Genomic DNA, 13,270 nt, shown 5'->3' with positions numbered 1-13,270 from the left:
AAGCTCTTACTTTGAACTTACAGAAAGAAAAGTAAATGCCAAGCTCCCTTGGAAGAAGAAGTCTGACATTTAACCTTTTGTTTTTAAATGCGAAGCAAATGTGACAAGATAAGACGAGATTAAAGGCCTGTTTACTGAAAGTGATATCTCGGAAGGATACAGTAAACAAGGTTTGGGCAAGGAAAAGAACAAACTCAAGCTGACCAGCCTAAAAAATAGAGCCAGCAAATAGAGGTCACGAAATTTACAAACCACAAAGCCAATGGTGAGCATTGGTCAGAATGCATTCCCAAGGAAGCTTTCCGAATTTCCCCAAGATGTCTTCAGCAAACAAGACAGCTAGGCTGTCTGATAGGCTTAGACCTAAAAAACGCTGTGACACTGGAGCAGCTGATTTTTCTGTACCTGCCTCCCAGAACATTTGTACTGTCCTTGAAGATATGCACTTATTGTTCCACACTATCTGGTGTTTGCTGTGAAGCTGCCAGCTCATTCTGTGCCTGTGAATGCTTGAAATTTCAACTGACCAACATAAGAGAAATTTCTAAACTTTAGCTAGAAAACTGGTTTTACAGGCCCTGTATAAAATCGATCTCCTCCTTGTAGTGCAGCTTATGCGCGAGCTCCTCCCACAGGTCACAGGCGTGCGTGATAACATTTCGAGTTGCACAACCAGGCATGGGGAAATTGCCAACATATTTTCGAAATCCTAACACAATAAATGATCAAAGTCCAGACAAAAGGTTCTGTTGACTCAGTTGTGTCCTTAAGAGAGCGGATCTCTATCCTTTCGCAGCAGAACCTCTCGCCCACAGATGGCTTCTTGGGCTGCCTCGTGGGCTGCAGTCGTGGTCCTATTCTTGGCCTGGCCCAGCCTCACCGAGGGCAGGAAGCTACTGGTGGTGCCCCAAGATGGCAGCCACTGGCTCAGCATGCGGCCTGTGGTGGAGGAGCTGCAGCGTCGAGGGCACGAGATCACCTTGGTGGTGCCAGAGGTCAACATCCTGATAGGGACTTCGGACGTCTACACTGTGAAGACCTACCCAGTGCCCTACACAAGGGAAGAATTTGAATTCCTCATCAGCTCGATGAGTAATGCCGTCTTTACTGAGCTATCTTTTGTGGAAATTATTATTAATGTGTATGAGCGGGCATACAACATTACTGAGCTGATGCTTTCATCCTGTCGGCACCTACTGAATGATCGTGAGCTGATCCAGTACCTGCGAGAGGGTGATTTTCATGCCTTGTTCATTGATCCCATGTTTCCATGTGGGCAGATAGTCGCTGAATATCTCTCCATCCCATCCGTCTTCTTCCTGAGAGCGATCCCATGTGGCTTTGACGATGCGGCCACTCAATGCCCAAGTCCTACATCCTATGTCCCTCGGCTACTTACAGGCTTCACAGACCGCATGGTGTTTTCTGAGCGGGTGAAGAACATGTTGTTCAGTTTCTACACGATGGGACTTTGCCATTATATTTACTCGCCGTATGGCCACCTGGCCTCGCAGTTCCTCCAGAGGGAAATATCTGCTCAGGAGCTCTTTGGTGGGGCCTCGCTCTGGCTGCTGAGATATGACTTTGCCTTTGAGTTCTCGCGACCAGTGATGCCCAGTATGGTCTTCATAGGAGGAATCAACTGTGCCGGAAGGAAGCCTCTGTCTCAGGTGAGTGCTCATTGCCTTCTTTCCACACTGTGACCCTTAGGGTGGGGTGTTTCTATGCCTCATGTAACACCTTAGAGTGGCTGCGGTGATATTAGGTTTGTTGAGCATAAAAATAAAAGCTGTACAGAGAAGTTCATTAGATAAGTTGTGAAAACATTCCTGTTTTCTTAATGACCTACTCTTTAGTAGCACCAAGAGACCGCTGGGTGATAGTGCATTTTAACAAATGCAAAAAGAGTGCAAGGACGATTAAAGGTGGGGGGAGAAAAGGAGGGATGGAGTAGACTGGTGTGAGAGAACAAAGAACAAATGGGGCGAGAGAGGAGAATGAGATAAAGAAATAATCATCAGGATGATACAGAACTAGTGAGAAGAATTGGGTCAGTGGAGGCCAAGGAAGAGTGAGAGGAAGAAAGAGTAAGGTGGGGATGGAAAAGGTGAGGGATGTGACTTATCGGGATAGGTGGAGGAAGTGGCAGAGAGAATAGAATAAGATGTAATCAATGAAGGAGATGCTGGGAGGCAGTAAGACATGAACTGGGTGTTTTGGGCGCCCAACTTGATCAGCCCTCTAGCGACGCTGTGAATGATTCAAAGAGAGATGCAACAAAGTAGAAGTGTTTCAGTGTTGTAAAAAGTGCACGCACAATTGCCAGCCTTGATCACAAGTATTTCAAAACTTCTTTGTTGCTACTGTGCTGGTAGTACCCCAAGATGGCAGCCACTGGCTCAGCATGCGGCTTGTGGTGGAGGAGCTGCAACGTTGAGGGCACAAGGTAATTCTGGTGTTGCCGGAGAGCAATATCATCTTAGAGACATCACGCGCCTGCACCCCGAAGACTTACTTCTGGAGTCAAAATTGAGTTTAAACGGGCCAAGAAGTTCTTAGTGAGCAACTACCTTCTCCAGAATAGATTTCTGTCTATCCGCATATATCTAACATGACCAAGATGATGCTCTCCACTTGTCGTCACTTTCTGGATGACCAGGAATTGATTCAAAGTCTGAAGGAGAGTGACTTTGATGCTGTGCTGATTGATCCGTTCTTCCCTAGTGGGCAAATAGTAGCGGAGTACCTGTCCATTCCATCAGTCTTTTTCATGAGAGCGATCCCGTGTAGTTTTAACCACGAAGCGGCTCAGTGCCCTAGTCCAACATCCTATGTCCCCAGGTTTTTCACAACTTACACTGACCGCATGACCTTTTTTCAGAGGGAGAAGAACATGCTGGTGGGTGTCTTTTGAAAGCTTGCTTTGTCAGTCCATCTACTCACCATACGGGCTCCTTGACTCACAGTTTCTGTAGAGAGACGTTACCGCATTGGAACTCTTCAGCGGAGCTTCAGTGCTCCTGCTGAGCTATAACTTTCTCTTTGAATTTCCACGGCCAGTGATGCCCAACATGGTCTTCATTGGAGGAATCAACTGTGCTGAAAAAAGATCTTTGTCTCAGGTGGGTAAAATATAAGTCTAATTATAACAAGCATTTGCAATGCAATAGGTCTCGCATTAGGAAAGTTTGAGCTATTGGTATTGTAAATGACATTTTTTTTATTTATGTGTTGGTTTTGAAAGTAGCGAAATTAATAGCTTTGTCATTTACAATGCCAATAGTTTTAACTTTTCGCAAATGTGACACCTATAGCATTTGTAATGCAATATGTGTTGTATTTACGTGACTTAGAGTGAAGGCGAAAGATAGAGGGAGGACGATAGATAGATAGAGGGAGGGCAATAGAGGGAGGGCGATAGATAGATAGATAGATAGAGTTAGGGCGATAGGTAGAGTGAGGGCGATAGTTAGAAGCGTGCACTGACGTCTGGTGGTGTGTGTGTGAATGGTGAAATTGCGCACTGACGGCTGGTGGTGTGTGTATGCCTGGTGAAAGCATGCACTGATGGCTGATGGTGTGTGTGTGCCTGGTGAAAGTGTGTACTATGTCAGTTGGTGTGTGCCTGGTGGAAGCGTGCACTGATGGCTGGTGGTGTGTGTGTGCCTGGTGAAAGTGTGTACTATGTCAGTTGGTGTGTGCCTGGTGAAAGCGTGCACTGATGGTTGGTGGTGTTTGTGTGTGATGAAAGCGTGTACTGATGAGTGATAGTGTCTGTGCGTGGTGAAATTGTGCACTGACGGTTTGGTTTTCAGTGTAGTTGTGTGTGTGTTTGTATGTGTGGTTGTGTGTGTGGTTGTATGTGGTTGTGGGTGTGTGTGGTTGTGTTTGTGTGTTGTGTGTGTGGTTGTGTGTGTGGTTGTGTTTGTGTGGTGTGTGTGTGGTGTTGTGTGTTTGGTTGTGTGTGTGGTTGCACTGTAAGGCATTTGTGAGCGTGGCAGTGCTAGAGTTTACACCTTTCAGTGAGAGGCTTTGGGGAAGAGGTGTGACAGAAAAAAACTCATAAACCCCAGATTGCAGCATAATGTGTACTAAAATAGATCAGCCTAACAACAGTCTGTAAAAGACAATACATAAAAAAATAGTTGTCTAACAATTATGTGGGTCGGATGGTGGTTTGTCTGCCTGCTAGAAGCGTGCACTGATGGCTGGTGGTGTGTATGCCTGGTGGAAGCGTGCACTGACAAATGGTGGTGTGTGTGCCTAGTGGAAGCATGCAAATATAGCTGGTGTTGTGTATGCCTGGCGAAAGTGTGCACTGACAGCTGGAGGAGTGTGCCTGTTAAAACGTGCACTGGCAGCTGGTGGTGTGTGTCTGCCTGGTGAAAGCGTGCACAGATAGCTAGTAGTGTCCATGCATGATGGAAGCATGCACTATGAGTGGACAGTGGCCGCTCATTAGCATGATAGGAGAGTGGATTGAGCGTGGGCCATTGGTTTCTGCGGCATACATTTGTGTACAAATCGCATGTCACGTGTTGGAATCCTGACAGTGCACCTCAACCATTCATCCTCCCGAGGTCGATAAAAGAAATGCCACGAGATTAGTGACGACACACTGGGCCCTAGCGCCTCAGCACTCTTAAGAAAGCGCTGATTTTCGGCACCCGTGTTACTGATGGAGTGAACCTCCTGTCCTCATTAGATGCAGTGGTGTCAGCATTTGAGGACTTCGATGTTTAAAGAATGGTTTAAAACCCTACATTATTGCAGGCCGTCTTGCCCGTTCTCACCCTCCTCCGTCTCTGGATTTGTTGTTTGTCATGTACTGCCTGGGTTGTAAATTGGGATATGGTTGGCTCTTTGTGGGAAATGAAAGCCTGTGCAGTGTATTCATAATCAGATTTTTGAAACCATTCATGCCACAGCAGAACTTTTTGTTTCTTATCTGTTGTCGTGCCTGGCATTTGTTCTTTCTTTCTGCATAACATGATTAGAATTATGACCCGCCAGGCTGCTTTTGTTTCCACTTTTGCTTAGTCTGTTCACTACAAAAAAAATAACGCTGAGTGGACAGTGGCTGCTCATTAGCATGATAGGAGAGTGGATTGAGCGTGGCCCATTGGTTTCTGCGGCATACATTTGTGTACAAATCGCATGTCACGTGTTGGAATCCTGACAGTGCACCTCAACTATTCATCCTCCCGAGGTCGATAAAAGAAATGCCACGAGATTAGTGACGACACACTGGGCCCTAGCGCCTCAGCACTCTTAAGAAAGCGCTGATTTTCGGCACCCGTGTTACTGATGGAGTTTTTTTTAGGGGTGCCGAGGTCTCGAGGATGGAGTCGATTAGAGTCTGCTCTGTTCACATACCCCCCTGCTCCTCGCATCATCGAGGCCGTGCTGAGAGTTTATAGGACAGAGATGGACAGGGTAGAGATAATGGGCACTGTTGGAGCGTGGTAGTGAGGCAATTCATGTAAAGCAAGGGGGAGAATGTAGGGGAGCGCCTAAAAAGATTGTTTCACCAGGCGCCGCCAGCACTAACGCCAGTCCTGCATGAAGCCAACCACTGACAGCAGAGGGAACAAGCCAGCAACAAAAATAACAAGTCAGGTATTGGACAAGCAGCACCCAAACACCTCTGTAGGGAACCATTGTCGTCACTCACCCGTGTCTGGCATTGTCTGCTTCGTGACCGAAAGCCAAGTTCAGCGTGATGCCACGGCGTGCTAGCGGAAGTCAGGCAGCCTTCGTTGGGACGTGGGCGGGGCCTGCAAAGAAACAGGAAGGAACTGCCGGGAGAACGTCTTGGAACACTGCACGCTGAATGCTGTCTGCTGAGGGACACTCGGAAAGAGCCCGGTGAGTGGAGGGGGGGGGGTGTACGCGCGTGTGTCTGTGTGTGTTCGAGTGTGTCTGTGCGTGTGTCTGTCTGTGTGCGCGTGTGTCTGTTTAAGGGGGGTGCGTGTGTGTATGCAGTGTGTGTGTGCCTGTGTTTGCGTGTGGCTGTGTATGTGCGCATGCGTGAGTGTGGCTGTGTGTGTGTTTGCGCACGGGAATCTGAGGCAGGAGATGGGCACGGCGCCGTGCGTGCCCACAAGGTGAAATCTGCGCTCGTGCCCATCTCGTCTCCACATTCCGAGAAACGGCTGACAATAGTCGTCGAGCAGACAGCAAGCAATGCTTCGCATTGCTTGCACGTCTAGGCTCGACCTAAAAATGGAAGGAATTGTATTAGTGGGTGGGCCGTGGGAGAGACACCTCAATCACATTTCATGTCTTGGAAGGTCTCCAGATCCTGGATTCACAAAGATGACACATTTTTAATAGCGAAGTGGTGTTACTTAAATATTGAACTAAATGATCCTTGTTGCAATTATCCCATCGCTATTCCCCATATCTTTGTTAACCCTATTGGAAAATGCAAAGCCTTCAATATCAAAGACGTGTTATTCTCTAGTCCCTCCTTAGGCAGCATCATTTGAGTTTCTGCTCCTTCTGTTGCAAGGGATCATCGGATGCCACCCAAATCAAAAATTCTGTCTGTATCATAGACTCTGAGGAGGCTGTACCCTTGTGCTAACTGATTGTTAAGCGGTAAGACTACTGACCACTTCTCTCTGATTCATATCAGGCCAACTTGAATGGAATTGAGGGAAGACTACCTTGAACTTACTCACACTTACAGGAGACTCCGTTTATCCTATGCAAGAGTCACATTTTGCATGAAAAAAACGACAGAATCCGGACATATGCAACAATAAAAAGCATATACTCGTTGAGAATACAAGGTCAATTAAAAATGTGAAAAGTAAACAGTGACTGCATCGCTGACTTAGATTACCATAAGGAGTTTCACAATAATAGCTGAGAAATTGATCAGTGTTTTTGCCTGTAAAGTTAAGTGCATAAATGAAGTCCCAGAATGGACACGTTTCAACGTCGGTTTTTAAATTAAACCTCGCAGGTACCCACCACACTTAAAGCTCTGCGTTTTAACAAATGCTAAGTGGCTTATTTTTACGTATGACCATTTCAGCCACTCATGCCTGAAATTGCTCCACTGTGGGACTTGTAGTATTTAAAAGAAACAACAACAAAAAAACTCATTGCAAGTAGCGGTTGAAAATTCCAAAATGAAAAGGGTTGTGGCTGAAAAACTCATGACTGCCTCAAAGAGTCAAGCATGACTTAAAATCACTTGAAGCTATGTTTTTAAATCTTACAAAGCGGTGTAGAACATTTCAAATACGATTACTGCTTGTTCCGCATTTTATACCTAATACAAAACTTTTTGAACCATTATATGGAAGTGCACCATTTCATTCACATAGTGCATGAAAATAAACCATGACAATCCCATTTGGTCTGACTTTTGTGTAGTGTATTTGGATAATGTTTTACCAATTTCACTAACGCAGAAGAAAGGCATAGTAGGGACAGCATAAGTGCCAGCGTTTGTAACACTACACAAAGAATAGATATAGGTTGCGGGGCGATTTTTGTTGTAATCATGTAGTAGTAAGTAAATTTGCTCTATGAATCCACTGCTGGCCATGGACAAACAGTAAGTCAGTGAACAAACCGCAGCCTGGTTTTCAGTCAGTTCGATCAGTTCGTGCTTTGCATGCAGCTTGTGAGGGTGCCCGGGGCAAGTTTTGGACAGGACGCCTGGAGCGAATTTGTTACACGGAGGAAAACCGTGACAAAAACTCTTGTGTAGCGTTACACGTCCTTGGCACACTATGATATACTAGAATATGTCTTGAGTGTCCTTTCAGACTTTAAAACAAATGTATGTGAAAACTGAGCTGTATAATGCAATATTTGGCCTCATAAAAAAGCCTGGCTTGCTTGCCTCCCTTGTTGGGTTTAAGGGGCAAGTATTAAGCCTGATCGCTTTCAAAGATCATCAGCTACATGCCTACAGCTGTTGAGCAGAGGGGTCACGGGCAGGGAGGTAAGTGCATGAGCAGAGTGAGCCAGGACAAGAAATTTGGAAATGAAATAGTGGAGTTGTCCAAACTTATAATGAATAAAAGTATAAGCCTGGTATACTCCTCCTGTCCTATCTGCAATTTTTCTAATTTTATATGCAACAGTGGCTCATAAGCCCAAGGCCCACCATTATTTTTGTGAGCCTGGCTCCTATGTACAACCCCCTGAATCTTAATTTCTCCTCTGCACTTCCAAACTCTACCTTGTATTTTTCACCCTTCCATTCAACTATGGCCTGTCCTCTGCTCCTCTCACTCTTTCTCACCTCTTACTATGGTCCTGCACCTTCGTACTGACCCGCTACCTCTCTTCGCTCCTAACCTCTTTCCTGCCACTCCCTTCTGTCCCCTAAACTTGCTTCCCCTGCATCTTACCTCTTTTAATTTAAACTGTCTCCATTCCCTGACCTCTCTCATATAGTTCACCTCTCCGATGAGCTCTGCAGCTTTTTATCTAGCCTCACCTTTCCCTTCACCTCATCCTTATACCTGTATACTCTAATACCCCATAACATAACGTGTATTTGTAAAGCTCACGTTCACCCTGAAGGGTATCTTTGCGCGGAATAACGGATGTTTATTTTTACCCAACTCAATTGTACTCATTTTATCGATTTCGGAAGGATGAAAGGCTGAGTGTACCCGCTGGGATTTTATCCTGTGACCATGAGGTCAGACACAGTCCTCTACAGTGGCTCCATTATTCCACTAAGCTTCCAGACCCAACCACTAGATCCCGTGACACACTGGCTGTGCTACTGCTCCCTGTGCCACTCGGCTCTCACTGGCACCTCTTCCAGGAGTGTGTCCATTGCCCTGCAGTACCGTGGGCTGTTCAGTACTGAATCCCACACAGTCCAGCTTACTATCCCTTTACTGAGCCACTGACCGCTTGTCCGGTGCACCCAACACCTGATCTGCAGCCCCCTGCTATTTTTGTATTGAGAACCACACACTGGTGTCCCAATGCATCTCGGTTCTGGTATACAGCTACCTTTGCTCATTTAGTACCAGCAGCAACGCACATTCTTAGCAGTACACCCCAGGTCTCACCTAGAGCCCCCTTCATGGTTCCATCACTGGGAGGCATCCACAGCTCTTGCAAGGCACCTAGGTCCTACCCTATTATCTGACTGCAGCACCTTTGCTTTTCTAGCACAGTGTATGCGGCTGTACCAAGGCCTGCACACTAGGTGCCTTTATACCACACACGCCATCGGCAGCACCACCTGTTATTTCAGGATCGAGTGTGTACAGTTCCAACAAGGTGTTGCAGCCCTGATCTTTAGCGCCCTCTCCCCTGCATGCACTGGAACTAGTGCAACTCCTCATAGGCACCCAGGGGCGTACATGCACTGGCACTGGGGCCCAGATCACTGAGGGCCCACTGAGCCCTGATAATAGCTGAACCTACTACCCCAAGAGCAGCCAAAAGGGAAATTTATCCTGCTTGCACCAGGCCCATGGCATTGATGCTGCACTAATGTATGCACCTCAACCCTGACCTTGACCCTCAGCACCGTATGCTATTGCAACACTGATATCCGCAAAGAACTATGTTGACGCACCTCAGACCTAAGCTTTGGCACTCTTGCCTATATCGCTGAAACGTTGGTGTTGTAGGAGGCACTGAAAGTGTACCCCCAGCGCATACCAGTATACGAGGAGACTGGGTGTGATGGCACCCGATTACAATTCAAAGGGCTTTATAGCTTCACATATAGAGCCAAGACCGCATACCTTCATTTCTCCTCTCTCACTTCGTTTCTCCTTCCAGCTAACTTTGAGGGGGAAGCCATGTAAAGTCTGCATTCTTGATAAGTGGGTTTCTGGTTCTCCCTTCTGTAGGTTCACACTACACCTCAGAAATCTTCACTGGATTCCCATTCACAAGTGCAGCCTCTTCAAACTTCTCGCGCACACGTACAAAGCCCTACACAACACAGGACCAGAATACCAAAACACCCGTATACACTTTCACTAGCCCACCAGACATCTACTCTCTGCCACACTCTCACCCTCACTCGTACACATTCCATGCATCCGCCCAAAAAAACCTGGAGATTGCTCATTTTCCTATATCACACCCAAGACACGGAATGACCCCTCTCAACACACCAGAGCCTCCTCCGCACTTCTTGAGTTCCACAAAAAGCTGAAGACCTGGCTCTTCATATAAGCCCCTTGGAACCACAACCTACACAGCTGCCCCAGGGCCTGGATTTGCCCTTGGGTGATTAGTGTGCTATACAAATCAATATAACATGATTAGACCAACTCCTACTTATAAAACAGCTGCCAAACACTTGAGTATCTACAGCTCTAGTCTGTCTTCCTTCAATGTACCCTGGGTTGGTATACTGTCAGCATACGAAAAACATGAAGATGCAGTACTCTGTTAACCTCATGCGCGCTAGCGGTCTTCCCGCTGCGCGCTGCGATTTGAAAAAACCCGCTTTCCATGACGAGCTCAGCTCGTCATCAGCGTGCGAGCGGCACAACTCATGACGAGCTGAGCTTGTCATGAGCGTCGAAGCGGTTAAGATAAGGAGTACACCAAGAGTCTATCCTGATGCCCCCTTAAAGCGCAGGTGTTCTTGAAATAAAAATATTGACAATTTTAAAAAACTGGCTTGAAAGTAGATTTTTCTTTATTCTGATGCACAAAACCAGTCCCTATCAATTTCCAAAACATGTTCTGAAAGTGCTGTTTTTAGGCCTGGAGTGTCCTCTGTACTTAGTGAGATATGAGATAAAAAGCTACACACTGCTGCCCTCATCCCCTAGAAACCTTCCAATTTACTGGCTTCCCCTTTTTAGGTTTTGCTTGGCAATGCGTACGAAGTACGCATGCGCTAGCAAAATCTAATGTAATTTCTCTGTGGGGTCGGGTATCCGCCCCCTCCTCCCATTGGCTAGCTCCATAAATGGAGGCTAGCCATTGGGAGCCGGATCTGTCCGTCAAGGCCGGACCAGATTCGGGGGCGTTCCCGAGAATTTTTCCCTTTTGGCCACGTCATGCAGCGGTGGGCGGGGCTTTTTTTTGGGCTCGTCGAGGTTTGTTTAGGCCATTTTGCGGCCGACCGCCGGCTGAGGAAGTCCAGGTGAGTCTTCCCTTTCCTGTCCCCCCTCCCGCTGTTGGTTCGTTTCCCGACCCCCCCCCCCCCTCTCCCGCTGTCGGTTCGTTTCCCGACCCCCCCCCTCTCCCGCTGTCGGTTCTATTGCCCGGTTTGTCGTCGTCTTGTCTTCCCTTTCCTGTCCCCCCTCCCGCTGTTGGTTCGTTTCCCGCCCCCCCCCCCCTCTCCCGCTGTCGGTTCTATTGCCCGGTTTGTCGTCGTCTTGCTTCCCTTTGCCTGGTTCTCGGTGGCCGGCTCCCGCCGTCTTTCTCCCTCTCTTCCTATAAGTGCTTCTTGGGCCCCAGCCCGCCTCAAGCCGCTATGTGCACTGCTACATGCCCTGCATGTTGTCTGCTCGGCGCCCGTGCCATCTCTGCCACTGTGCCCTGGTGCACGGACTCCCACACGGGAATTACCTGCGGCCCCGATACCCAGTGTGCCCGGCTCCCTCCCCGTGCAATGCACTGTGCCTGCTCTGTGCGCTGCCGTGCGTCCTCAGTGCCCCGAACCGCCTGTGCCTCCGATGCCCTCTCTGCGCCCTGAGGCTGCAGGCACGACTGGCCGGGGTTCTAAGTGGCACAGACAAAGGGTGCCTTTTCACTACGAATTGCAGGTGAATGGTGGTTTATTGTGGGGGGGGGTCACCGTCTCATGCAGATGTCTGCTCAACACTTCTTACACAGATGTAGGGGGTGGTGAGCTCCGCGCTATACAAGCGCTTGAAGCGGGCGTGCGTGTGTTGCACGAGTGTGCAGGCACCGGAGTCAGTGAACTGCTTGCAGCTGCACCAGTGTCGATGCAGAATGTGGTCCTTTAGGCGCTGGGAGCCCTCCACCTGTACCTCTTCAAATTACGTACCTGTTTGCAAGAGAGATGTGCTTTACACGACGCGCTTATCTTCCACTTTACTCCCTACCCATAGGGGGGGGTTTATGTGGCTTGTGTTCTGTACCAGCTATCCACGCATACGCTGACAGACATCTCGGGCAGGTTATTGCTATAGCGTCTGAGCGTCCACTGCCACTTCAAGGCGCTTAAATCCGTGTCTAGTCGCTCAGTGGTCTAATGCGTCCACAGCAGGGGCCTGTGTTCCCGTGGTCACAGGTTCAAATCCCGGCGGGTCCACTCAGCCTTTCATGTATCTGAGGTCGATAAAATGAGTACCATTGAGTTGGGTAACAAAACGCATCTGTTATTCAGCGCCAAGAGACGTATGGGTGAACGTGCTCAAATTCACGTTACCTTATGTTATGTTAAATGGCAGACGCCTTGTGAAAGAGGTGATTGCAGGCGCGTGCCCCCAGGTGTGTGTTTACCGACCAGAACGCCTGGTTCCTTTGCCTGGTTCTCGGTGGCCGGCTCCCGCCGCCTTTCTGGAGGAGGCGCAGTGCAGAGGACATTTTTATTTCAGAGAGTGTAGCTATCTCCCCCATCGGAGAGAACCACATATAATAAAACATCAACTTCCACCTGCGTTTCCTTCCCCGCTCCTACGACCTCCTGGTCGCCAATCGCGATATATGGCTTCGAACGAAAGGCGCTAGATTACTAGCCTCTTCCTACTTTGCGGTAGAAAATTAACAAGCGAAATTCGGAAAGGCGGCTCAACAGAAATAAATATTTGTGGTTCCGCAGCTCAGCGGGTGAATGCGGCTATAAACAAATCTGTGTCTGATGTGAAGGGCACGAGGACAGAATGCAAGGAGGGCGGCTCCGCGTTTCACCGTTCTGTGGTTGATGAAAGGAGCGCCATGGGGGTCGGTGCTGTGTAAAATGAAGCGCCTGTTATTCGGAGCCGGTGTCTTGCTCCAAGGGGGCCGAACCCTGGGTGTCTCTCTGGCTGGAAACAAGGGCAGATTCTGAGCCTGCCCGAGGTACTGTCCCATCCTCGGCGTCATTTGCACTGACATATATCCCCGTTGGCATTTTATTATCAGAGTACGGACTCACACACCCCCTTTTATTTTTATGTCGAACCATTTTGCAGGTCAACATCTTCATATTATGAAGCCAGCATCCGGGGGTAGACGTCTACTACTTATATAACACGCCATTATTACATATATATCCGTTCAGTACATAAAGAAAGGAGCCCGACTCCAAAGCGGCCGCCCGGGATCACACTTGCTGGCGCGGAGGAGCCGTGACTCG

At 48.2% G+C, this 13,270-nt stretch overlaps 1 protein-coding gene across 5 annotated transcripts in view; it reads left to right on the top strand.

The window, feature by feature from the left end:
• Positions 1-13,270, top strand: part of LOC144823148 (UDP-glucuronosyltransferase 1A9-like) — a 545,217-nt gene that overhangs the window by 297,268 nt on the left and 234,679 nt on the right. Inside the window, exon 1 of one of the 5 annotated variants that reach the window (XM_078681388.1) lies at positions 733-1,670. The exons of 3 other annotated variants lie outside the window; for them this stretch is intronic. In XM_078681388.1, the coding sequence (XP_078537514.1) occupies positions 816-1,670 (855 nt within the window). In that variant the 5' untranslated portion in view covers positions 733-815. Of the gene's footprint in view, positions 1-732; positions 1,671-3,009; positions 3,123-13,270 lie in introns of those variants that run through there. One more of the 5 variants, XM_078681392.1, reaches the window with a different exon arrangement.

This window comes from Lissotriton helveticus, chromosome 3_1 (assembly GCF_964261635.1).
Source record: "Lissotriton helveticus chromosome 3_1, aLisHel1.1, whole genome shotgun sequence".
Lineage (NCBI taxonomy): Eukaryota > Metazoa > Chordata > Amphibia > Caudata > Salamandridae > Lissotriton > Lissotriton helveticus.
This window is presented reverse-complemented; position numbering and strand designations above follow the sequence as displayed.